At 36.6% G+C, this 25,034-nt stretch overlaps 1 protein-coding gene across 6 annotated transcripts in view; it reads left to right on the top strand.

The window, feature by feature from the left end:
* KAT6B (lysine acetyltransferase 6B) overlaps window positions 1–21,267 on the top strand; it is a gene marked incomplete at both ends in the record, with an annotated part of 82,964 nt that extends 61,697 nt beyond the window's left edge. For all 6 annotated transcript variants that reach the window (XM_079536235.1, XM_079536234.1, XM_079536233.1 and 3 more), the window contains 6 exons: window positions 804–897; window positions 13,918–14,149; window positions 14,807–14,966; window positions 15,573–15,839; window positions 17,035–17,338; window positions 18,782–21,267. In XM_079536235.1, coding sequence (XP_079392361.1) covers window positions 804–897; window positions 13,918–14,149; window positions 14,807–14,966; window positions 15,573–15,839; window positions 17,035–17,338; window positions 18,782–21,267 — 3,543 coding nt within the window. The remainder of the gene's footprint in view (window positions 1–803; window positions 898–13,917; window positions 14,150–14,806; window positions 14,967–15,572; window positions 15,840–17,034; window positions 17,339–18,781) is intronic.
* Between the last annotated feature and the right edge of the window lie 3,767 nt (window positions 21,268–25,034).

The raw sequence follows: 25,034 nt of genomic DNA, 5'->3' as shown, positions 1-25,034 counted from the left end.
CTTGTATCTCATTGTCTTGAATTGGTCTTCCCTAAAGCTACTAAGTGCTGATTTCTTGTTTTCTCTGTAATCTCTTAAAGGCAACAAGGATTTAAGACTCTTAATCAATAGAGTCTAAAGAACATAAAACCTAAAAACTATATTGTTAGAAGAACTTCCTGGTTATAATTCTTCCTTCCATTGTGTTTAGCAGTTGGTGTAATACTTGCCTGCATTGTCTTAATGTCATGTGACTTCATTTTGTCTGAAAGAGCTTTGAATTTTGAGCATTCTGCCTTCATTTGGGTTCAGGTGAGAAGCTTTTAGCCCTGAAAAAGTTAGTACAGCTTGGTTCTGTGGATAATAGGGTGTGTTCCCTGCCACTTTTCACTCAAAGACAACAAAAAGATGGAAACCAGCAAGCAGTTAGTGTAGTCATTGCAGGAAATATAACTTCGCCTTGCATATGGATATTATTTTCCCCTTTTATATCCTTGAGAGAGAGGTCAGTGATGCATGAAAATATTTTCCTCTTTCCCATCCTCCTCCTTTACAGTGCTTAACCTTCATTATGCTGTTTAGACAACGTATCTAATTTTCAAGGTGCTGAGTAGCTAACCAGTAAAAATAAATATTTTGAAGGGTATGTTTGATTGATACTTCCTTCTTATAATTAAATATTAACATTGAATTTCTCGACTTTGGTACTGACCTCAAGCATCTGTTCACCTTATTGGGATATTTTGAAAGGATAGTGGCAGGTGCAGGCAATTGCCCACTTCAGCAGTGCTTTGACATACTTGATCTGTTTCTCCTTCCCTCAGGAAAAGCTTTGCCAGCAGAAGTACAATGTCTCCTGCATAATGATCATGCCCCAATACCAAAGGCAAGGATTTGGAAGGTTTCTCATTGATTTCAGTAAGTGAAGTGTTTTATTTACATTTGTGATCCAAGGAGCTGTTGATTGTTATAAGAAACTGTAATACGTAAAACTTTATTTAACATGCTTTGTTGTTTTTATCAATAGATAATGTGATTTGTGTTTATATTTGCATAGGATAGGAAAGCTCCCTGAAGTGAAAAACTTAGTGCTGCTCTGTTATTGTACTCCGGGAGATTGAGAATGGATCTCTCAGCAGTAATATTAGCTCTCAAAGCTATTACCCTGAATGAATTGTCTAAATTACTTTCCATTTTGCCTTGCTCATTAGTAGAAGAAGAGGTAATTATTTGTGATTAAAGCTTAAGAAGATGTTAGTCCAAGGCATTTTCTACATTTTAATATTTCTGGTTTTTATGTTCTTTAGCTAAGAGAACTGTTTCAGCTGAAGAATTGCTACATGGAAGGAATGTGTTTTGGTTTCTGTCTTAAAATACAGTATTTCTTAGTGGAAATAGTTAGAAAGAAGTTTAGGTGTTCATAGGTGTTCTGCAGCTTTGTTTTGCTGTGTTTTTTGATCAGTTTGAAAGTTTGAGGAACAGTTGTTGAAATATAGATTTGTTATCCCTCTAATCTTAAAGCAGCAATGAAACTCTAAACAAAATTGTCTAAGGAATCTTCTCAGCTAAATGTCCTCAATGCTACTGATTACAACTTCCTATTGTAATTTAAAGGGAGGATGATGTATTCTGTATGTAGTGAGAAGAGTGGTGAATCTGGTTTTCACCATTATTTAGGATTTTTTAAGGCACCACAGGATTATGTGACAACAGAAAAATTTAAGAAAATAAGATTCCTGCCCAAACGGTGTGTGCTAGTACAATAAAATGCAAATTAAAATACATTGCAGTATAACAGCAGGACAGAGGATAATTTCTAACTGTAGTTTTCAAGTTCTGGGTCTTAAGTATGCTATCCAGCTTGACTATGCTAGTGTTAATGAAGATACTTAGTATGTTTCTTAATTCCATGGCTTTTTAAACAGTCTTCACCGTACCCTTGTGAGTTGGGTAAGGCTGGTCTTGGACCACTTAATCCACCATTGAAATGCAGCCGTCACTGGTGTGGAACGCAGCAGCTGTTCTATCGTGTGCATTCTGCACTGTTTTAGCAGAGATGGTGAGAAATACCGTGTATTCCAGAGCTGCAGAGTGTGAGTTTAAACTTGTTACTTAGAAATTGACCCTTACCTGAGGATTAGCATGTCTTGCTAAATGAGATAGAGATACTAGGCAAACTGGTAAGTACTTCTAGGCTTTTTGATTTTTTTCTACTGTGGTGCCCTTCCAAAAATAAAAATTAAAAACAAAAAGCCACCACTTTCTGCAAACATTTCTCTGCTTGAATGCTGACATAGCACTAGAGTTTCATGTCTACAAAGCTAATGGTACAGCTATGAAACCTGTGGGTTCCACAGGTCTGTATTTGAATATGCTGCATCCTTCTGGATCTTTACTTTTTATGTTATTGTGCCGTGTGCTGCTTCATCTGTAAAAATTGGTAGTGTGTTCTGTTGCCCCTACCCTTCTGTAAAACCTGAAGACACATCAGATTATTTGAATCGTTAGTGTTCCTGTGGTGATTTTCAGTGTCACATAATGGTACTGTTAGCTTGAACCTTCCTGGTGCTATCTTTATGCCTTTCCTCTTTGCAGGCATGATCACATCGCAGGTACAAGCTACAGCTGAACACCTGCTGGGCACAGTCCAGAGAACAGTATTGGCTTCTGCTGTGGCTAAGAGACTAAACATATGTGAGCAAGCAGCCAGTTCTTCAGCACTTCTCCACAGTGCCTTTCATTCCTTTTCTAGACAAGGGGCTCCCTTAAAAGACTAGAAAGCAGACTGTCCCAGTTTGCTATAGAATGAAGGACTGAAAAGTGACTGAAGAAGTTTATCTCTCTAGCGAGAATGGGGTCCAAAATAAATGGGACATACATGAGAGAACTGCTAGTGGCTGTTTGTTCCTAGGTATAAAGAAGATGCAAATGTTGTTTTCTTCAGTTGTATTTATATCCTTTTGCAGGTTGGAGGCTAAATGTCATTAGATGGGGAAACCATTGCTTCATCCAGATTAGTCAGCCCAAAATATACCTCCACAAAAATAAAAATCGCACCAAATCAATTATTTTTTTCCCCCTGGGATTTTATTTGTGCTTCCCTCTCTTCTTTGTAGCTGATGTCTGACTGATGTCTTTTGTACTTTGCCCTTTCTGCCCAATTCTAGCGTACTGCAAATAATCACTTTAACAAGGCTGAGAATTTGGGGTATTGCTGAAGCCCAGTTGTCATTTGAAATTCGCACAAATCATGTTTAAATTAGTTAAAAAATTGTCAGTAAACTTATTGAGACTGTCATATTTTCACAAATTTACCAGAAGATAATTTTATGCTCTGAGTGTTAAATCTCCACTTATCATGCTTGTTTTGAGTTCTTTGAGGCAGTCACTGAAACTTGTTGACTTTTTTAATAACAGTGACTAAAACTGTTCATGAACTGAAGTGAAAAAAAGGCCTAACTGTTGAGCGAGTAATGTTCGGAAAATGACATTTACAAACCACAGAGGGAAAGATCTCAAATCCTTTGTGCAGGCAGTTGACTGCTTGCATTACTTCTTATTTGTCTAGACACTTGACAGTTGGAAAGGCTGGGAAGAGCACAGCCTTAAACCGCTACATAGCTTCTGCTTTGTCAGCGATCTGCTGAAAATGTAGTTTGTAGTACAAAATTACCTACTTTTTTGGTAAGTGAAATGAGTTTGTTCAGTTTGTGATGCTTTCTTTTGTCTTGAACTAATCTCATCTTTACAGATGAGTCAGTGTGGTCCTCCTGTTACTTGAGAGGGAAAATCAATTATTCTGTTTTGCAAAAAGAAGCAGGTATTTGTTGTCTGCCACTCAGTTTTTCAACTTCATGAATTTTTTTGCTAACTGCATTTTAACTAATCTGTATTTCAAATAGAAACTGAGATAATGCTATTGTTTTTTTACTCTGTATACACGAACATAAAACTTTTTTAAGGTCTATCTGTCACATCTTGCAGGGGAAAAGAACAATTTTAAAAGAGTACATTGTGTAAAGGAAATATGCTGTAAAAATCTGAGTAGTCTACCCTGATAGCCTTCAGCAAAACTCAATGTATGGCTTTCCATCTATATTTTAGTATAATTTTTTTTTAAATGCAATATATGCATTTATGTATGTTCTGTTTTTAAAGCATGACAAGACCTTTCTGCTTGAAGGGAAGTTGTTTTGACTATGATAAGAACTTTCTGTCTGGGTTTTTAGAAGCTGGGGAGTAACAAAGAAAACCAGAAAAAAGCAACTGAATTGTTCAAATAATTAAGCTATTGATTTGTAGTACTGCAGATTTGATACTCTCTTTACTGTAAGATAAAACTAGTTTGACCTGTTTCATTTTTTCTAGAAGCATGTCTCATTTGAAGACAAAGTTGTTTTCATGAGGTCATGATTTTATTTCCACTGTGTATGCTTTATTAAGTGTCTTCTTCTAACAGCTAGATTTTTGAAATGAGGAACCTTAATTTACTTTAGTATATTTAATACCTTCCTTTTTTTACAGGACAGTAATTGTTGCCAAGCTTATTTTGTTTCCACTTATTCTTTTTTGTATTCTGTAAGGCTGACTGAATTGTAATTGCAGTGTTCCACCAAAATTATGTATGGACTTCCACATGAATCTTTTGTACATGCTATAAATTAAGCTAGAACTTGCCTAGAACTTAAGTTGATCCAGAAGTAAACCAAACAGCAGGCTTCTATTGTATAAGATCCCCATCTGGATTTTTTTTTTCCCCACTTTGTATCTGTGTATGACACCACAAAGCTATTGTTCCTATCATGGGAATTATGTATATATATGTGAGTCTTTGTCTTGCAGAAATTCAGCCTGTGTTACTGTTCAAGTTTTGACAGTGCAGGCACTGAAGCTCCTATCTTGTGGCTGCACCCCTCCTTGCACATTTCTTTTATTTCAGCAGCTTCTCCTTTCAAGGTGGTTTTTCTTTACTTAATTGTCTCGAGATCTCAACAGTCTAAAATCCTTCATATACTTGTTGTTTCTCTACATTTAGCTTCAATTCAAAAAAATCTTATTATTTCTTTATTTTCCATATCTAATACAAAGTGTTCTGTATTGCTAGAACAGAATACTGCGGTGTTTCATAGTTGTTAATGGACTTTTTATTCCGCAAGTTCAAAGCACTCTTTGAATGGATGCTTCTTAACAAAAGTCATCACGTGATAGGTCCTTAATTTTGTTTGCTAGATTACAAATTCCATGCTAGAGGTCCCAGTGCATTTACTACAGGATCAGTTGGAGGAGAAAAACAAACGCATGCAACAATACGAGGTTAAACCTTTGCTAGATAGCACATTGCCAGTTTGTTTGCATCTCGGTAATGATTGGGTTCAATGCCCAGGGGCAAAGTCCATGATAGTCTTTTGTTATTTATTCTGAGGGTGTTTCTGGTCCAACTGATTTGTACCAGTTTCTTCTTCCCCATCAGAATTCCTTCTCTTTTCATTGTTTATCTGTTCCTTGTGAAGTGATTATTTTTGTGTGACGAAAGAAACTTGTTTAAATGTTTCTGGGATTCTGTTTAAATTCTTTGTTTTGTGTGTGTTTTCTGTTTTGTTTTTCTGTATATTTGGGAATATAGGTGCTGACTCTTCAACCTTTTGTACCACTTACTGCATATAACTGTAATACCTTTAAATAGAGCTGTTTTTTTCATTAGTTCAAGCTAGCTACTGCTTCTGTTCTGAAGATATGGCTAGTGATGAAAGAGAAGAAAAATTAACAGCAACAAAAACCACTCCGTATATTTTATATGACTTGAGGAGTTCTCTTCTTGTATGAGGAAAGTATTAATGTCCTTGTTTGCTCATTTCCCTGTATCTGATGTCTCTTTATTGGTCAAGTAATTTTGTTCTTGCTTCTTTCAAATAGTTGAGTAAATCTGAAGTCCTCATTTGCAGAAGCAACAGAGTACCAACAACAGCAGCGCTTGTGCAACAGTTAATGCATGTCACTAAGCAAGGCACATTTCCAAAGTAGGAGAGAAACAAAAATTTGGTGCAACAAATAAAGAGAAAATAATCTCTTAATGTAAAGAAAGTAATTATGTCTATTTTCTTAAATGCTTTTCACGAGCAAGCATCAGAACAATTCATATAAGAGGTTGGTACCGTAACTCTTGTTTGTACATTGTTAGCTGTGAGGGAGAGGTCTGCTCTTTGGCTCAAAGCCACTTAGATTTCTGTCAACATTCATTAGGCTATACTGCTTCTCACTAGGAGGTAACTAAGCAAAAGGCTGTGTATGAGATTTGTTGTGGTGGTGGATTCATTTGTCACTGACAGCTTTGAAGAACTTGGCTGTAGATCTGGAACCTACAGCCTATTTCTTTGATCTCTCTTCTGGTCCTATCTTCTCTACTGTGAATTCCTGCAATCATTTGTGAACATTCAATGGTTTGAGGGCTTTTTTATGTATGTACTGAATCAAAAAAATATTCTGGGCTAAAATAAAGTGAAGAGAAAGGACAGATGTCCTTGAAGATTCTTGTTAAACCCAGATTGTTTACTGATCCTATATGCTTTCATTGAAAATTAGGGGACGGATTAGAAAATAAATAGGCTAGTGAATAGGACAAAAAAAAAAAGAAGTCCCTTCCAAGTGAGTTTTCATTTTTCACTAGGAAACTGGAATGAGACAAAATAGAGAAGTTACCATGGTATGGAAATGGTGTTGTTTCTTCTTTTGAGTATGCTTAAAAATAAACTGTGCAGGACTATTAACAGGTGTTCTAAATGGCTAAAAGAGAGTGGAATGAAGTGAAATCATTTATCTCATAACCGGGAGCATTTTGATGTTCCCTTTCAAACATTGCAATCCTGAACTGTTTCAGTACTGTTGAGGGTATGGCAAACAGCAGCACAGAGTGAGAAGGAAAGGTTGAGGGTAGAGAGGAACAGGATTATTTTTTTTCTTATGGACCTCTCTGCAAAAATGCATACTTAAACTACACTTAAGAAATCAGCACTGCTAAAGTAACAATTTGAATAAAACAGGCGAGTCTGCTATTTCCTGTGATGACCAATATTGAATCTTTCTCTTTTTTCTATTTTTAAATTACTAACTTGCTTGTGTATTGCAATACAGAGTACTGTGTCAATCTTATGGTTGTTTTTGTTGATTTTTGTTTACAGGTGTATTGTGGCCGAATGAAAGGCAGAACTATCTGCCTTTTTCCCTCTTTTCCTTTAAAAGGGGGCTGAAGGTCTGTGAGAGCTGTAAATTTGTGAGGGAACTTGAATGCTGCTGCTTATTTTATGTTCTTTTCTTGACAGTTGATTATGTTGCTGACCTCAAGGCATGAGTTTGGCCTCTCCTAAATAACTAATAAGGAACATTCTGTCAAGCTGAGATTTAGATGAGGGTGGAATAAAGATGGATTTTGAATCAAGCTTTGTTGACCTAAGATTATTCCAAGAAAATCATCCTCTTGGGATTTCTTGGCATCACTTTTGTATGGCTTCAAGACACTGTGCATTTATCAGAGCTGCAAAAGAAATCGGGCATGTCACTTCACATAAAAAAAGCTGAGAGTGTTCTAACTGAAGAGCATCTTTATTTCAGCTGGAATTTAAAGCACCTAAAAGGCAAGGTGAAACATAGTAGCAATAAAAACAAATTTTTCTTGAACAAAGCTGTGCTTATAGGGCATGAGTAAACAGGAGAAGCCATCTGCTTGAGATTGGTGATTGAAAACAGATTTTAATTAAGTATTGCATCTTCAATGGTCAAAAATTTCTGCTTTTGACTGCATAGAGGTCTTCTACTACAGCAAGTCAATGGACAAAGCAGGTATTTGTTTGAGATGTGTAGCTTGTTGCTCCATTTATTGAGGCACCTCTAACATCACAGCAAGATGTCTCAGTTCAATGAGATAACCTTGTGGCTTTCTTAACAGATGTCTTCCATTGCTCATGCCATTACTTATCAGGCAGTTCTACTTGCTTGTAAAAAAAAAATGACTTTTTTGCTTACTGCTGTTTTGAGTAACAGTAGATGTTTAGAAGATTGCCTTGTCTTGAACTTAGCTTTTTGATGTCTACTGTTATAAACTGATTTTTTCATTTGGGTTGATAATACATGCTTTTTAAATCACAATTTCTGTATCTACTGACTGAAGTATCGTGGTTTGTTTCTGTAACAACCTCCTTTATCTGCTGGATCTTTTTTCAAAATCTTACTTGGTTAATTTCTTGCTCTACAATGTGCTTTAGTGTAACGAACAGCAATGATGATTTTGCAGCCTGTGTAAGACAAAAATGCAGTTATCTTTTACTTTAAAGAGTGTTGGTGTCATGACCGCTTAGCTTAGCGAAAACAGCATTTGTAGTGGTGTGTTTGTTTATCAAGGTGTGTCTTTTAGCTTTTCAGTTCTGACTCCCCATTTTATTTTTTTGCTTATGCTCTTCAGTATTACAAAGCTCTCTCTTGCAGGTAGGAGTAAAAGATTGATAGGAAGAGACTGTGGCCTCAGAATCTTGGTTATTTGCTCTAAAATTGCTAAAACTATCTCTGGTACAGTTCCCAGATATCAGTTGCTCTCCAAGTGGCAGCAATTTTCCTGAGCTTGGAAAAAGTCTAGGAGAGTAACGTTAACAGCTAGATAAGACATTTGCTCTCTTCTGGTGAGTTGGATATGAAAGGCATGCTTGCTGTCCGACTTATTGTCCTCAGGGCCTTGGAAAGGTTGTGGGTATGTTCAGTTTATTTGTTAGGTTAGGCGTAGTCAGTCCTACAGTCAGTCTTCCTGTCTTGTCCATTGGAATCTTATTCTGTGAGTATGTAGATCCTATAAAATGGCAATCATACAGATTTTTCAAATGAGCAAGCTTGCTTTATTTCTTTAGTAGTATTTATGAAGGTAATGGCAATTTTTAAAAGATATTCGTTTTACAGTTGCAGAAACTGCTTAGTGTTTGGTATCACTTATTAGTTAATTTTAAGATGTAAATTTAAATGATTGAGTGATTTAGTAAAATATTGTATTTAAAATTGAGAACACTCTGGTCATGTTAATTATCTTATAAAATGCTTCAGTCACTGGCAAATTTATTCATCAAATTTATGGTCAGGACTGATGCCCCCTACGCATGCAAGCCTCTCCTTTAAGGGTACTTCAGTTTCTTTTCTCTTGTTCCTGCTTTCACTCCACTTGTAAGTAGTCTACTTTGTAAACAGAACCTTCACTCAAGGGGTTTACTGGCATCTGGCTCAGATAAAATAAGTGTTAGCTAATTAGTTTGCTCAAAGGATGCCTTTTGTTGGTCTGACTGTAATGCAGTCATCTTTACCTTTCCTTCACTTCATGAAGGGAATTTGTTTAGCCCTAACCTCTTCTGTGAACCTTTCTATAAAGGATCTAAAGGTTTTGGGCCCCCTGTGTAGAGCTTACTTGGGGATATGGAAAGGAATAAGAGCTGGCATTATTTCTTGTAACAATAATGAGAGAATCTTTGGCTTACTCTGTTTATGAAGAAGGCTTTTCTTCAGTCGTACAAAGAAGAAAAGAGAATATAGCAAGTTGTTCCATGATCTGAGCATCTCAAGTTACATCTAGTCTTTTCTTTCTTGTAATGTTTGTGTGGATCTTGGGGTTGGAGTCCTTTGAAGCTGCCTTAAAAGCGCTTTCAAAGAGAGTACTGACACCTATTTAAGGTCCTCTATCCTTGACCTTCCATTGACATAGATGAGAACTGTCCAGAAGCACACAATAGCTATGGAGAAAATGGTAACGTGAGTTACAGTTTTAGTGATCATAAGTCTTAATAAGCTCACACTTTCACCTTACCCATATCTGCCTTCTACTTTTGGTCACTCCTCTGTACAAGGAGTGCTGAGCTGACCTAACTGAACTGTCCTGTCTGTTACGATTTTTCCAACTATCCTTTTGAACCTATCCTCAGCTTCATATAAATTTAAAACCAATTGTTTGGTTTCTGTAAGATAAAAGGAAGTCTCTTAGGATAACTTCAAATACTGTTTTGAAGAGTATCTTCATTTTAGATACTCGTATTTCCACAGCTTCTCTTGGCAGCCTGTTCCAGCACCTCACCAATCTCTCAGTAAAAAGCACCCCCCTGACATCAAATCTGAGTCTCCCTTCTTTTAGTTGAAAACCATTCCCCCTTGTTCTATCACAATCTACTTGTGTAAAAAGTTGATACAAATAAATAAACTTGAAGTGCACCTAAAGCTGCATGCTTCAGTGCCGTAGGACTGAAAGGCAGATGATCTGACCCCAAGTTTTGAGAAAGGGAGATATGAGTCAGCTCACCTCACATCAGTATTGTGCAAATTAGTAGAAAGTACATTGAAGAACAGTACTAGTAATCCCATAGGTAAATGCAGTGCATGGAGAAAAGGAATGGACTCTGCTCTTTGCAAAAGCATTTGTACTTAACAAATCTTAGCAAGCACTGAGGAGGTGTCAAGAAGCAAGGAGTTGAAACAGATCTGATGGGTTCTTTTTGTTCAGTGAAATCCAAGCTAATTGTTTATGAGCTTCACAAGATGGTTGGTCTGTTCTGTGGTTGTTTTTTTCTGTTGGCTACTGTCAGAGCAGGGTACTGGCAGTTGAACTTTCAAGCTCACAGTTTTACCTGTTTCAAGAAACCAGACTGAGTGTAATGAAGGAAGCAGTAGATAACTAAGGTTTTTGGAGGTGTGCACAGTTGTATTAATGTTACTGTTTTTGCATAAGCATTCTGCGAACTTTGCTGTAGCTATTTATTTCAGGGGAGTTACATACTAAAAATGCAGCAGATTGAAAGTACAAGATAACTACTCAGGTTAATTTCTTCATTTATATGTTTTAATGTCTGACTATCTCCTACATCTGTGATGAAGGCTTAAAATATATGCATCCTGCACTAATTTTCCCTTTCTCAGCTTGATTTTTTTTTTTTTTTTAGTTGTTTAAAATGTTGAGGAAGATAAAATCTTAGTGACTCAGCAGAGGTTTGCATGACAGAAATTAAAAGGTTCTAATAGCATGTGGCATGTTGCTTCACACTGAAAGCTGAAGATAGACAGGAAATAAAAATCTTTAATGGTATTTTGTCTTTTTAAATTTGCAGTAGCATCACTTCTGTGCTCATATGATGAGACAGACAGCTCTTTGTTCTCCTAGGTTAGGTCTTAAATTTTTTAAGTTCTTATCTTTTTGTAGCGTACAGTTTTACACTTGGGGATGAAGAAGAGCTATATTTTGTCCTCTGAATTTTGCCATTGTTCATAATCTCAAATCAGGGGTCATAGTTTGAGAATTCCTTCAGGTTTTCACTTTGAGGCTTTCCATTATTAAGGTTAGGTAGACATAATGACACTGGGAGTATATGTTTAGCAGGGGCATATTGTGCTCATTTCAGATGCTTCAGGATAGATACATGAGCTATCAAGACCACTGGTTTTTTAAATGTATCTGAAACTTAGATCAATTATTTGGCATCTCTTTGGTAAGTTTAATAGATATTCAAATCACAGAATCTTAAAAAAGAAACTTATTCAGCATTTCTCAGGTGCAACTAAGACTGTTAGCTCACATCTGTGGTCCTGATATTATAGAATGTGAGCATCTTGATTAAGCATAAATTATATTATAGAAAGGTATGAGAAAAATATTAACAAGTTATTACTGTTCTCTTGAAGTTTTAGTATTTCAGTATAGAACAAAATGTTGAAATGACCACTAAGATCTAACCTCAGAGTCCTCAACCATTGGAAGAAACTGATATGCAAGGATATACTAGTAAGGTACTAAAACTATTTGCAATTGCCTAATTAATATTGCCAAACTCTTCGTAGTGGTTTCTTATGAAGTCTTTTAAAATGTTTACCAAGGAGTTGTAGTTGCAACGGTTTCGTTTATGAGCGAAATGGAAGCTGAGGAAGCTTACAGACACTTGCTGTATCAGAGATTTTTTTGAATATTAAGTTAATAGTTTAAATTGTACAGTTACTTGAGGTCAATTGTAAGTTCTCTTTATGGAATTATCTTAAAATCCAGATTTGCTTTTTTTCTTTTCTGTATTGTAACTCCTGCTACTACTTGTACTTCTGCAGATTTTTCTACGGCAATTGACATCTTAGTATAGAACTTGATTTTATACGTTATGAACAAGCTGATGCAAAATTGATTCAAATAGAGTTTTGTCTGAAATTATGCAAAATGGACAATACATAGTCTAAGTCTTCGTTTGTGCATTTGGAAATAAAATAATTCTTCCTCTTTATACTAGTCAAGATGCAGTCTGCTCTTTTGAATATCTAAATTTCTACCAACAAGTTACATGCAGTACTAAGATGCATCATCTGACTACGGAGTTTTAATGTGAGACAACTTCAGATGTTCAAAACGACCTTCCTTTTCTTAAACTAGAAAAACTGCCCTTCTGTGGTAGCACTGATTCTGTAAGATAGAATAAATTTACTTACTGAGTTTCCAGTGATACCTTGCAAATATAGGCAGACTTTATGTAGCCATCTATGTGCCATGTTAGAAGTAGGTGAATGTGGGACAGCATTCCTCTTGGAAACTCAGGCATTGTATATCATGCTAGTGAATATGAAGATGATACTGCTTAGTTCATTATCTGTGTTGTTGCTGATCACTTGGAAAGTAGTGGTATGTTTGCTTTTCTGTTCAAACATTTTAATTCACACTGCAGATTACATTTCGATGACCAGTGTGTATGTGTTTCCCAAATTCTTGTGTGTTGTCCCGCCAAAAAAGTGAAGACCCTTGTTTAAGGCCGAGTGAAAATACATGTCTGTATGTGTGCATTTTATACTTAATTTATATGTGTGTGTACAATTTGAATATAGTAGAATATGTAGCAAAACAGCCACTACTTCACCCAGTGAGATACTTAGATCTTTATCGAAGTAGGCTATGAGAAACTTTGTGAGGAAGAAGTTCATGAGGATTTGCTCAGCACACGTGGCATGGATGTACTGCATATGTCTTAAAGCAGTCTATTAAAGGAGGGTTCCAACTTTTTAAGTGAAGTATTTCAGAAGAATATTAATAGGCAAAAACCATGTATGCTGGTGGTTTCCAGGTGACTTGGAGTACTGCAGTTCTGTAAGTGTGATGGTCCTGGTTTATGATGGAATCAGCATTTTTTAAACCTCATGTTTCAAGGCACCTGTTTTTGGTAGCAATTGTAAAGGCACAGCACGGAATCTTACTGTGGAGGGATGAATTACACTGGAAGGACGCATCTTATTATTTTTTTTTTTTCCTTTTCCTTAATTAGTTTTAAAGGACTTAATACATATGTAGGATATAAAATAGCATTGTGTTATATGTGGGAAAACAAATTTTATCATAGCTGATCAGATCTGGAATTATGTGAATGTTCTTGAATGTGAACTGAGGGAGATTTTTGGGTTTTTTTTTTGTTTCTAAGTAATTCTGGTAATTCAGTTTGTCAATTATGTATCACCTCAAATATAATAACCAAGTGCTTGATCAAAAACTTCTGTCACTTGAGGCTTCATGAAGGAAACAAACCATAGTGGTGTTATGCATGACAGTTCCTCTTGAGATTCTTCTGAAAATTCTTGGCTTCAGTTGTGTAAAAGTTTCTCAAAAGGTCAGACAGCTGTAGTTCTAAATGAGAACATGTATGATGAGACCTGCAGAAACTTGTTAGCTTGTTGATTTGTTCGATTCTCATGATGTATTATCTGAATCTCTTAGAAGAAATTAATCTTTTTAATGTAGCTGTAGTAATGGAAAAAAATGTCTTCTGTGGATAGGATTTCCTTAATTACAAGAGCTACTAATGAAGTAATCAGTTATGCTGAGCTCTCTATTAATACCATTTTTTAAACTGTAATTTAAATGTTCAATTTTGTTCTCTCACTAAGGTGTTTTATTTCTCTTCATTCTAGGCTATTTACTTTCTAGAAGAGAGGGTCAAGCAGGATCCCCTGAAAAGCCATTATCTGATCTGGGTCGTCTCTCTTATTTGGCTTACTGGAAAAGTGTAATATTAGAATATCTTAACTGCCACCATGAAAAGCAAATCAGCATCAAAGGAATGAGTCGAGCTACTGGAATGTGTCCACATGATATTGCCACAACTCTGCAGCAGCATAGCATGATAGATAAAAGGGAAGATAGGTCAGTAAATATTATATAAATTTTTAAAGTGATGAGACAAAACATTTACTTTCTCTGCATACAAAACACTTGTTACAATAAATGACTCTGTTAAATTCTGACTGTAAAATATCCACCTTACTGAGGAAGTCAGTCAGGCTGGACTTCTTTTTAATGAGGTCCTTCATAAAGACTTCTTAAGAAAGAAATAAAGAAATGAGGTACATTTCTGTTTTGTTAGAAGACCTATATTTATAAATTGCTTTCTTGTCCACTTAGCTGCCATATTCAGATTCAGTATTAACATGTTCCTCACTCCTTATTTCTTGATCCCCAGTGTTTCCTGATTTTATTTGTATGTCATATTAAAAGTGGAAGCTGCTCTGCCAGACTGACTGAAGGTTCACTAAACCTATTGAATGGATTTAGAGTGATTGATTATTACAACTTAACTTTCCTCTCTGTTCTAGTAATGTTTAGCACTGAGCTTTCCTTTCATGAACTGTGACTTCCTCACTTTCTCATAAGTCAGCAGTCTGTGTCATCTGTGTATGTCAGCTGAGGTCTTGTTCTTTACCCATCTATTTTCACAGGTTATTGTGTAAAAGGACTTAAACTGTAGGAAGAGTGTTTTAGATGGTAACTTTCTAAAATAAAATGTTATTTATTCAATTGTAGATTTGTAATTATTAGAAGGGAAAAGCTGATTTCAAGTCATATGGAGAAACTAAAAGCAAACCCACGTATTAATGAAGTAGATCCTGAAAGCTTGAGATGGACTCCTCTGTTAGTTTCTAATGCTGCAGTTTCTGAAGAAGAGAGAGAAGCAGAAAAAGAGGTAATAGCAGCAACTTTTCTTCTGAGTTTTCTTTTCATTTTGTCAACTCCTAAAATTCAGCAATAGGCTGCCTTAAATAAATTATACTTGTAATTTTCACCTTTATTTAATGATGGAGGACACTGGTATTATTGTAATGTGCATTTTTTGGAGTAAGATGTAGTAAATTTTGTGGGATGTGTATGAAAACTTTAAACCTGCAGCAGTTGTTATGAAGTTGTATTTATCACTCCTGAGGTAGTCGAGGAGCATGTAATCAGATCAAATTTGGTGCAGAGCTCAGGGGCTGCAGTGTCAATCGATTCTTTGTTATGAACTTGCTCAAAGTGATCCATGTCAGTGGGCATGTAATGTAGTGCTAAAGGACTTAAATCAATTCGCTGCATCATTAATAGTGCTAAATATCCCATGAAATGCAATCTTCTTTGGTTTGTTATCCTAACTGTTGTAAAGGAGCTAGTAGATGATTCAGCTGAAATGTTGTTGCTAGGTTAGCCAGCAGTGCTAATCAGGGTTGACTTATGGTAACTCTTTAGCACAATGTAAAGGATATGGCTAAGTAAATGCTGTTTTAGTGACCCATTATTTTAACCCTCAACCCTTCAGGCTGAGCGTCTGATGGAGCAAGCTAGCTGCTGGGAAAAGGAAGAGCAAGAAATATTCTCCACAAGATCTAACAGTAGGCAATCACCTGCAAAAGTACAATCTAAAAATAAATATTTGCGATCTCCAGAAAATGTGGCAGTGGTGGGGGAACGAGGGCAATCCACAGAGCAATCTAAGGAGAGCAGTGAGGAGGATGGTGGGGATGACAGTCAGCAGAGTTCGCCTCCCCGGCTGACAAAGCCACAGTCGCTGGCCATGAAAAGAAAGGTGCGTTACTTCAGTGACCTGATTAAAGTCATTCAGTTCTGATTTCAGTCGAGTCATTGTGATCACAGTAACAACGTATTTTGTTCTCGGGTATTTATTGGACTGTTCTTTTCTGTATTATTAGAGCTCTCAGTGCCCTCCTCTATTTATTTTTTCCCTCTACTAGTCTACTCTTTATCTTTTGGTTTTTTTTTTTCTGTCTTACAAATCTTTCTCATGTAGAGACAAACACACAAAAAGCAAACAAACAAACAAAAAAACCCCAACAAACCAGAACCACAATTTCATGTTGATTTTTAAACTAGTGACTGCCCTCTGCTGTTTGGGATCGGTATTGGTTCGACATTGTAACTTTTTTTCTTAATAAGATGGACTCCAGCTTGTAGTGTTTGTATTTATAATTTGTTAATATTGAAGGTCTGTAAAGGGAGTACTTTATTTTTCAAATAAGAATGCAGTTAAACCCTTATTCTTCTCTTTTCCAGGCAATTTCACTTTGACTTGTTTAAATTACTGAATTACGGTACCCCAAAATTTTAAAGCATTTGGCTTGGAACATGTATTTAAGTGCCTCTGAGAACTAGGGAATTTTAGAAAAACTTCAAAGAAACTGTGAATCCTAGAGAAAAATTAAAGCACAACAATAGAAATAAAAACTGTTAGACAGTTTTTTTTATAGCAGTTGACTGTGTGATTCTTTAATGTACTGCTAAGATCAATAGAAAGCTTCAGGTGCATTTTATTTTGCTTTTATTTATTTATTTATTTAAACCTAAGTATTTATTTCTAAAATATCAGAAGCTAGAAATGTAGAAAGAAAAATTGTCTGATCTTTGTAAATGTTGTTGGGGAATTCTAAATTTACAGAGGAAAAACTTGTAAATACAGTTTGTGCAGTACTGCTGTGAATGTTATTCAACAAAAATAGAAGGTAGAAATTACTACTATATAAAGAAACTTCTAGTCTTCATTTATCACTTACAGAAAGGTTTGTGTCCATGCATGCATTCATACCTATTTTAACTGTTTATGCTTCAGACTTTTACTGGTAGGTTGTCTATATTTGAAGTTGATGCAATATAAGCTATCTTTTTTTGAGTAAGTAAATTGATTGATGTGAACTCACTTATTTGTGCACTGAGTCAACAAAACACAGGAATGTAGAAAGAGTTATACTTGTGGAATTGTTTTTCAGAGACCTTTCCTACTGAAAAAGAAAAGAGGTCGTAAACGCAGAAGGATTAATAGCAGTGTTACAACAGAGACTATTTCTGAAACTACGGAGGTGTTGAATGAGCCATTTGATAACTCAGATGAAGAACGTCCCATGCCACAGCTGGAGCCTACCTGTGAGATGGATGGGGAAGATGATGACTTGAAGCCTGTGATTAGAAAAGCTTTTGAGTATCAGTCAGGGCAGCAGAAACAGGAGAAGGAGGAAGAGCAGAAAAAAGAGGAGAAAGACATTCATTGCTACAGGAGTGATGACCATTGTACAGGTAAGCTGAAAATGTTTTTATCTTAATAAATTGAATTTATCATGTGAATTTCAAAGGAAACTTTTTATGTCATAAATAGGAAAGTTTTACCATTTTCTTAGAAGATAGCATTCTTCATTATGCTTTCATCTCAGAGGTGGTACTGCAAGCCAGTGATCTCACATTATTTATTAGAATTCAATGATGGCTGCAGGTTTTTTTGTTTTGCTTTGTTTCTGTAGTGTTTACATTTTTTTTTTTTGTTATCCCTGACTCATAGTAATATAATCTCTTTTTTGCTCAGGAAAAAAAAGTTTTCCATCTGAAATACTGCAGGCCATGCCATGTTGCCAAAAATAACTTATGTTTCTGCAACAGGGCACTTCATACTCCACAGAGCAAGTGTATCCATTAGAATATTGTTTAATATTGTTCTTGTATCTTGGTTATGGATATAAAGAAAAAGTAAGATTTGAATTATACATACCTTTCTATTCAGGATTGTTGATAATTCAATGTGTGCAGTTTCTGGGGGAGCAGTACCTGTTTTTCCCCACAGAACAGAGAGAAAATTTTAACTATGTTCCTTCAAAGCTGTTTATCTAATTTGATTTCACGGAGCAGAAAAGCTAATGGTGAAGCTGCCGATGATCTACTCTAGATGTATATTAATTCCCTGACCTCCTGGCTTTCAAACTACTTTCTTAAGTTCTAATTCCAGAATACATTGCTGGATCTTCAGGTTTACAAATTTTCTTTAAGAAACCAGTTGGTAGTACTTTAGTACTTAATAATTGCTTGGGAGGCTTAATCTTTGTGATCCTTAGTTGGGAGACCATCCACTGATTTGTCTTAAAACAGCTTTTGTTCAACCAGAAAAGCCATGCTTATGAGTGTTGATACTGTTACAAACCGGTCCACAGGTACATTAGAATATTACTGCTTTTTTGTTCTTCTTGATAGAAAATGAATTAAACTGATAGAAGCAAATTCAATGTTTTAGCTACAGCCCAGTGGTCAGGTTTGTACTCCATTAACAAGACAAGACTGATACTGTGTATTAGTCCACAGACCATGTCATTGCATTAATTGACTGTAAGAGTGTTATAACACTACACTGAGAGGTAGAAACTGGCAGAGGAATATCACTGAAGCCTTTACACTCCCAAATGAGAATTCTAGTAGCTGGGGAGAGAGAAGAATGAATGTGTTTGGGAAGGTTTATTTTTTTATAGTCAGAGGATTAATTTAGTGTTCTGATGTGATTTATGTTGCTTAATTTCAATTATCTTTTGTTTTTTGTAGTGTGTTAGGATTTGTACCACCTGTTTGTAACTCCTGTTCTAGAGTTTCTTGGTGCATTTTGAATTTATAAATTACTTTGGATTTATGTTTGCAAGTGTTGATTTAGTACTTCGTGCAAGCTAAGACTTTTGTTTTGTCTCTATTTATTGCCTCCCAAAGATAATACAGAGGACGTAGCTGTATTGGAAGAAGGCACTAAAGACAATCTTGAACCTTTAAAGAGTAAGCAAGGTTGGCCCAAAGGAGTTAAGCGCGGTCCATCTAAATGGCGGCAAAACAAAGAAAGAAAACCTGGCTTTAAGCTTAATTTATACACTCCACCTGAGACTCCTATGGAGCCTGACTATCAGATGCTGGTGGAAGAACAAAAGGAAGTAGCTGAAGATAAGCCCTGTCCAGTTCCAGCTGTTACAGAGGAAGAGATTAAAGAGCCTGTTGAAGTATTACCACCGCTGGATGATGAGGAAAAAGAGAGAGAACCTGAACCTCTGCATCCACCTGGTGAACCCTATGAAAAACAAGAAAATGATGCAGTGAAAGCTGGGGAAGAAGAAAGGAATGTAGAAGACAGTGAAATAAATTCAAAAGATGCTGAAAAAGACAAACCAGAAGAAGTTTTTCTGCAAAAAGAGGAGTCCATGCACTTGGATGATCATGATGAGGAAGAGGAAGATGATGAAGAACCTTCTCACAATGAAGATCATGATGCAGATGATGAAGATGATAGCCACATGGGTTCAGCGGAAGTGGAGAAGGAGGATTTGCCTGCCGAAGCTTTCAAAGAAATGCTGGAAACGCAGCAGTCTTTTTTAGACGTAAATGTTCAGAGTGGTAATTCAAATCAGGAGGACTTGATGGATTGTGGTGTGGACCTTGCAGCCGATGAGTGTGAAAGTGACCAGAAAGAAGTAGCTACAGATTCAGACCCAGTGCCGGAATCTGATGATGATCATACCGAAAACAATCAGGACCAAAAAGCTGGTGAAGAATTACATTCCGATTTCAAGGGAGAGAGTAATGAGACTATGGAGATTGATTCTGAGACAGTTCAAGCAGTACAGTCTCTAACTCAAGAAGCAAGTGAACAGGAAGATACCTTTCAGGATTGTGCAGAGACTCAGGAGGCCTGTAGAAGTTTGCAAAACTATGCCCATACAGACCAAAGCCCCCAAATGACCACATTGGATGATTGTCAGCAGTCTGACCACAGCAGCCCAGTTTCCTCTGTGCACTCTCATCCCAGCCAGTCAGTTCGTTCTGTTAATAGTCCAAATGTTGCTCCGTTAGAGAATAACTATGCTCAGATCAGCCCAGATCAAAGTGCCATTTCTGTGCCATCTCTACAGAACATGGAGACTAGCCCAATGATGGATGTTCCCTCAGTTTCTGATCATTCACAACAAGTTGTGGATAGTGGCTTTAGTGATTTAGGAAGCATTGAGAGCACAACAGAAAACTATGAAAACCCAAGCAGTTATGACTCTACAATGGGTAGTAGTATCTGCGGAAACAACTCTTCGCAAAATAGTTGCTCGTACAGTAGCCTTACATCTAGCAACCTAACACAGAGTAGCTGTGCAGTGACACAGCAGATGTCTAATATTAACGGAAGCTGTAGTATGATGCAGCAAACAAACATCAGTTCTCCTCCCACTTGCAACGTGAAATCTCCCCAAGGTTGTGTTGTTGAAAGGCCTCCAAGCAGCAACCAGCAGTTATCTCAGTGCAGCATGGCCGCTAATTTTACACCACCTATGCAGTTAACTGAAATCCCTGAAGCTGGCAATGCCAACATTGGTTTATATGAAAGAATGGGTCAGAACGAATTCGGACCAGGACACTACTCGCAGCCATCGGCCACCTTCAGCCTTGCCAAACTGCAGCAGTTAACTAACACGCTTATGGATCATTCTTTGCCTTACAGCCATTCAGCTGCTGTAACTTCCTATGCAAACAGTGCCTCTTTGTCCACCCCCCTAAGTAATACAGGGCTTGTTCAGCTTTCTCAGTCTCCACATGCTGTTCCTGGAGGACCACAAGCACAGGCTACCATGACTCCTCCCCCCAACCTTACTCCTCCTCCCATGAATTTGCCACCTCCCCTTTTGCAGCGTAACATGACTTCATCGAATATTGGAATATCCCACACCCAAAGACTGCAGACTCAGATGGCCAGCAAAGGTCATGTATCTGTGAGAACCAAATCTACACCTCTGCCACCTGCTGCAGCGGCCCATCAGCCCCAGATTTACGGCCGTGCTTCACAAACTGTGGCCATGCAAGGGCCCACACGGACCTTAACAATGCAGCGTGGTATGAACATGAGTGTAAATTTGATGCCAGCCCCAGCTTATAATGTCAATTCAGTGAACATGAATATGAATACCCTTAATGCTATGAATGGTTATAGTATGTCCCAGCCAATGATGAATAGTGGATATCACAGTAATCATGGGTATATGAATCAATCTCCCCAGTACCCTATGCAGATGCAGATGGGGATGATGGGAACCCAGCCATATGCACAGCAGCCAATGCAGACAGCACCCCACAGTAACATGATGTACAGTCCTCCGGGGCATCATGGCTACATGAACACAGGCATGTCTAAACAGTCTCTTAATGGCTCCTACATGAGAAGGTAGGCCCTTTGGAGTAGCAAACTACCAAACTGGCGTATTGGATTGATCTGCACAAGTATCTTTTGGAGAGTACGATTTCAAAACCAGCAATTGGTGTGAACGCAAAAACATTTGTTGGCACCATTTAAAAGCTGTATGCAGCAGAAAGCCTTATACAAGTTTTTCTTTTTTCTTTTTTCTTCTTTTTGTTTGTTTGTTTTGCTTTATCATTTCGGGATTTCTTTTCTTTTGGGGGGGGACTAGGTGATTTTCCATTTTTCCGTTTATTTCACTGAGCTTGAAGTTCTCTGGAAAGGAAGAACTCTTTCTATGAACTGCAATTACACAGCAGCTGATGGTTCAGAGCCATTTTATGTGCCTGCTCCCATTAAAAAATGTGGATAAATAGACTCCAAAACTATCAGACAGTACTGAATCTTGAGCTTTTCTTTCTCCTTTCCCCACGTGTAAATGCCTTTTAGCAGTTCTTTTATTGTATTATTTTGTTTCTGAAGGTGACACTTCCGCATGCCGCTAATGTCTTTGTTAGTGACAGTGCATTTTGTAGTACTGTACAAGTGTTGTGCTTAACAGTAAGCCATTTCTTAATTTTTTTGCCTTGATTAGGTTACCCTAGTTTGAGGGTAAAAAAAAAACAAAAACAAAACAAAACACAGAACTATATTTTTGTTAATTATAAAACTTGTAAAAAAAATAATAATAAAAAAAAAGCTGCAAAAGCTATTCAAATTTTGGTTAGTTCAAAAGGTTTTATTGCTGTATGTTTAGTGTAAAGTTGAGACTCTTTTCCATTTTAGTGACCGGTTTCTTTGGGGCTGGGGTAGGGGAAAAGGCAGCTTTCTGTTTTATAAATACTGTTTTGGGTTTTTGTTGATTGAAACATCTCAGTGTTTATTTGTCAAGTTTTGAAACACTTTCATATATGTCCAAATACTTGGCAGGATTTAAAAAAAAAAAAATAGTGAATTTGGTGTAAAGTTGCTATTTTATGGAAATGCCTCTAACTTTACATTTTCATTCCATCTGTAGATTTTTCTATCTTTATAAAATATTGGAGTTATTTTTTAAGGGAAAAAATAGAGCAGTAGCGTGTGAATAGCTCAAACTAAGCTTACAGATCGCATGTAAAAAGGCAAAAGTTATTTGTGTCTGTTTATATTGCTTCCTTTTTTGTAGCCTTTGTACCTGTACAGAGTGACTGTAAGGGCCGAACAGAAGAGGCTTGATACATGTAAAAATAGGACCCAGTGACACTCTTGTATTTATCTGTTATCTTTTTAGTCAGTCACTTAAAACAACAAAAGAAAACAAACAAACAAAACAAAACAAAAAAAAAAACCAAGAAAAAAAAAACCTGCAAAGAAACACTCAAGAAACAAACTGCAAAAAACACCCCCCAGCTGTACATTTTAACATAAAATAAATTATGATGAGCCATTTTTAGCCTCTTGTGTCTTGTCATAGTTTGATGTTGCATGGGAATTACTTCCTGAAACAGTGTTTGTTACAGTGCTTTCACATGCTTGATCTAAAGCCCATTAAAGTTGATGGGGTTTGGATTAGGCTGTTAGAGCCTAAGTGTAGGTTACTCATCATAATTGCATACACCTTGTGAAAATAAAGAGTATCTAAGATTATTTTTTTTAATAATCTTATTAAAATATTGAATAAATATGTATTTAATACGTTACAAGGTTGTCAATATTTAATGTATGAATTTTTTTTTTTTTTCTCCCTATAGACAGTGTTAATATATATGTGAAAGGGTATATGGCAACACGATGCTTGGGATGTGTCTTAGTAATAGAACTAATCTCTTCCTTTCTGCATTGCTGGATTATAAGAAAATACAAACCTTGTGTAGAACCTCTGTGTTCTGCGTATATACATATATACCTGCACATACAACATACACAGTTATGAACACTTCTCATCTAGCAATAGAAGGTGCATATAAAAATCAAGAAGGACATCTGTCCCAAGGAGCTCCTGAATGCAATAAGTTTTTAAATCAAGTGTGTGTGAACGTATTAAAAAAAAAAAAATCTAAGTGCTTTTCAAAATGCTTTTAAAAGGTGAGCACTGAATCTCTGTCAACCCCACTCTGACACTGCAAGAACACTGTTTCCCTATTCTAGTCTGTAAAAGAGCTTTACAGGTTTGATTCTGTACACTGAGAAATCAGAGAAAATGTGTATTTGGTTAAACCCTTTAAGTGTGTGGTGTTTCCAAATCAAGAAATGGATTCTACAGATCCGGGCACATAATCTGTTCAGTTTTATATAGTGGGCACAGTAGTCTAAAAAGTGGATCTGGATGAGAGATGAAGTATCCTGTGTAATGGTAATTTGGAATAACTTTTTTTTTTTTTTTTTTTAGAATGCTAGATATATGGGAGAGAACAATATAACTAATACTTTTTTCACATTTGTTTTATGAAGGCAAAGAGAATTCATAGTACTTAGACTATGTGTGTGTTCGTCTTCATGAATTCACTGTCACATTTTGTTATGCTTGGGGAAAGAAAAGGTGAAAACACAGTGTGCAGCCTTTGTGTATAACTAGGACTGCTCATCTTTATTGAATTATTGTATATCAAAGTAGCACTGTGTCTTGCAATGTTTTACTTACATGGTTTTGTAGTAAATGAAAGACTCTTGGATTTTTATCTACTGCTGTGGAGTTTCAGATTCCCAAGCAAAGAGGCAAACAGACCTTCATGCCATTTCCGTATGTGGTAACCTGAAACAGAGTATCATGACTCCAGCATATTTCTGAAATTCTGTATTTGCAATGCATGGATTAAAATTTGGGTGGAGAATGATGTATTGTGTGTTGCACAACAGGCGAGTTTCCAGTACTACTTTTTGAGAACCGAATTCCTTTCAGAGGGACAAATGACTTTTGTGAATCTTTTCCCATAGTGACTATTCAGCTGGAAATTGCATTACTGCACTGAAATTTCTTCTTAATAAGAACTCTCATCCTCGACAGATCTAGCTGTTCTATGTATTGTCTGCCCATCAGAGTATCAATCTCAATTGTGTGCTTTAGCACCATTCCAGATGAGAATTAGTTTTCTTCTAGTGCCTCAAAAGAATTCTTCACAAAGTTGTAGTAGATGATTCTTGTGAAATGCAGGATGTTTCCTTGCCTGTGCAGTCACAGTCTTCCCATAAACAAAAGTCGTGGTTTGACACTAAAACCAAAATGCTTTATTTCCGTAGTGTCATAAAATAAGGAAATAAATGTGCCTCATTCTGCATTGCAGACCTGCTTTCAGACTCAACATTTATGTGACATTTGTGATGTGGTCACTTACTGCTGTAGATTGTGTTGAGTGAGGTTGACTGGTGATTCGATGTGGCTGAGCTGCAAGAGTTGCATACGTTGTGGAAGGTACATGTTCCAGAACTTTGCTTTTTCTGATGTAGTCTAATTGATTCTGGGAGAATCAGAAGCTGAAGGGAAAGAACCTGAGAAGTAAATAATGAAGTATGTTTACTTTAGAATTGTAATTGGCATAGCTATACCAGCAGAATGCTTAAGGCAAGACGTGGTTCTAAGGAAGATTCTTGCCATTGGAGCAGAACCTACTTCATATGGAAGCGGGTGGATCACAATATTCCTGGAAACTGCACTCTAGCACTTTTGGAAAGACAGGAGTGGTAAGTGTTGTGATGTTCTTGCTACCTGTTCTCATAGCAGTGTGCAAAACACAACCAGTTTTTTACTTATTTTGTAAGAAGCTGTGTAATGTGAGCAGAAAC

This window comes from Tetrao urogallus, assembly GCF_951394365.1.
Source record: "Tetrao urogallus genome assembly, chromosome: 5".
NCBI lineage: Eukaryota > Metazoa > Chordata > Aves > Galliformes > Phasianidae > Tetrao > Tetrao urogallus.
The sequence above is the reverse complement of the archived record's forward strand: the minus strand, read 5'-3'. Positions and strand labels throughout refer to the sequence as shown.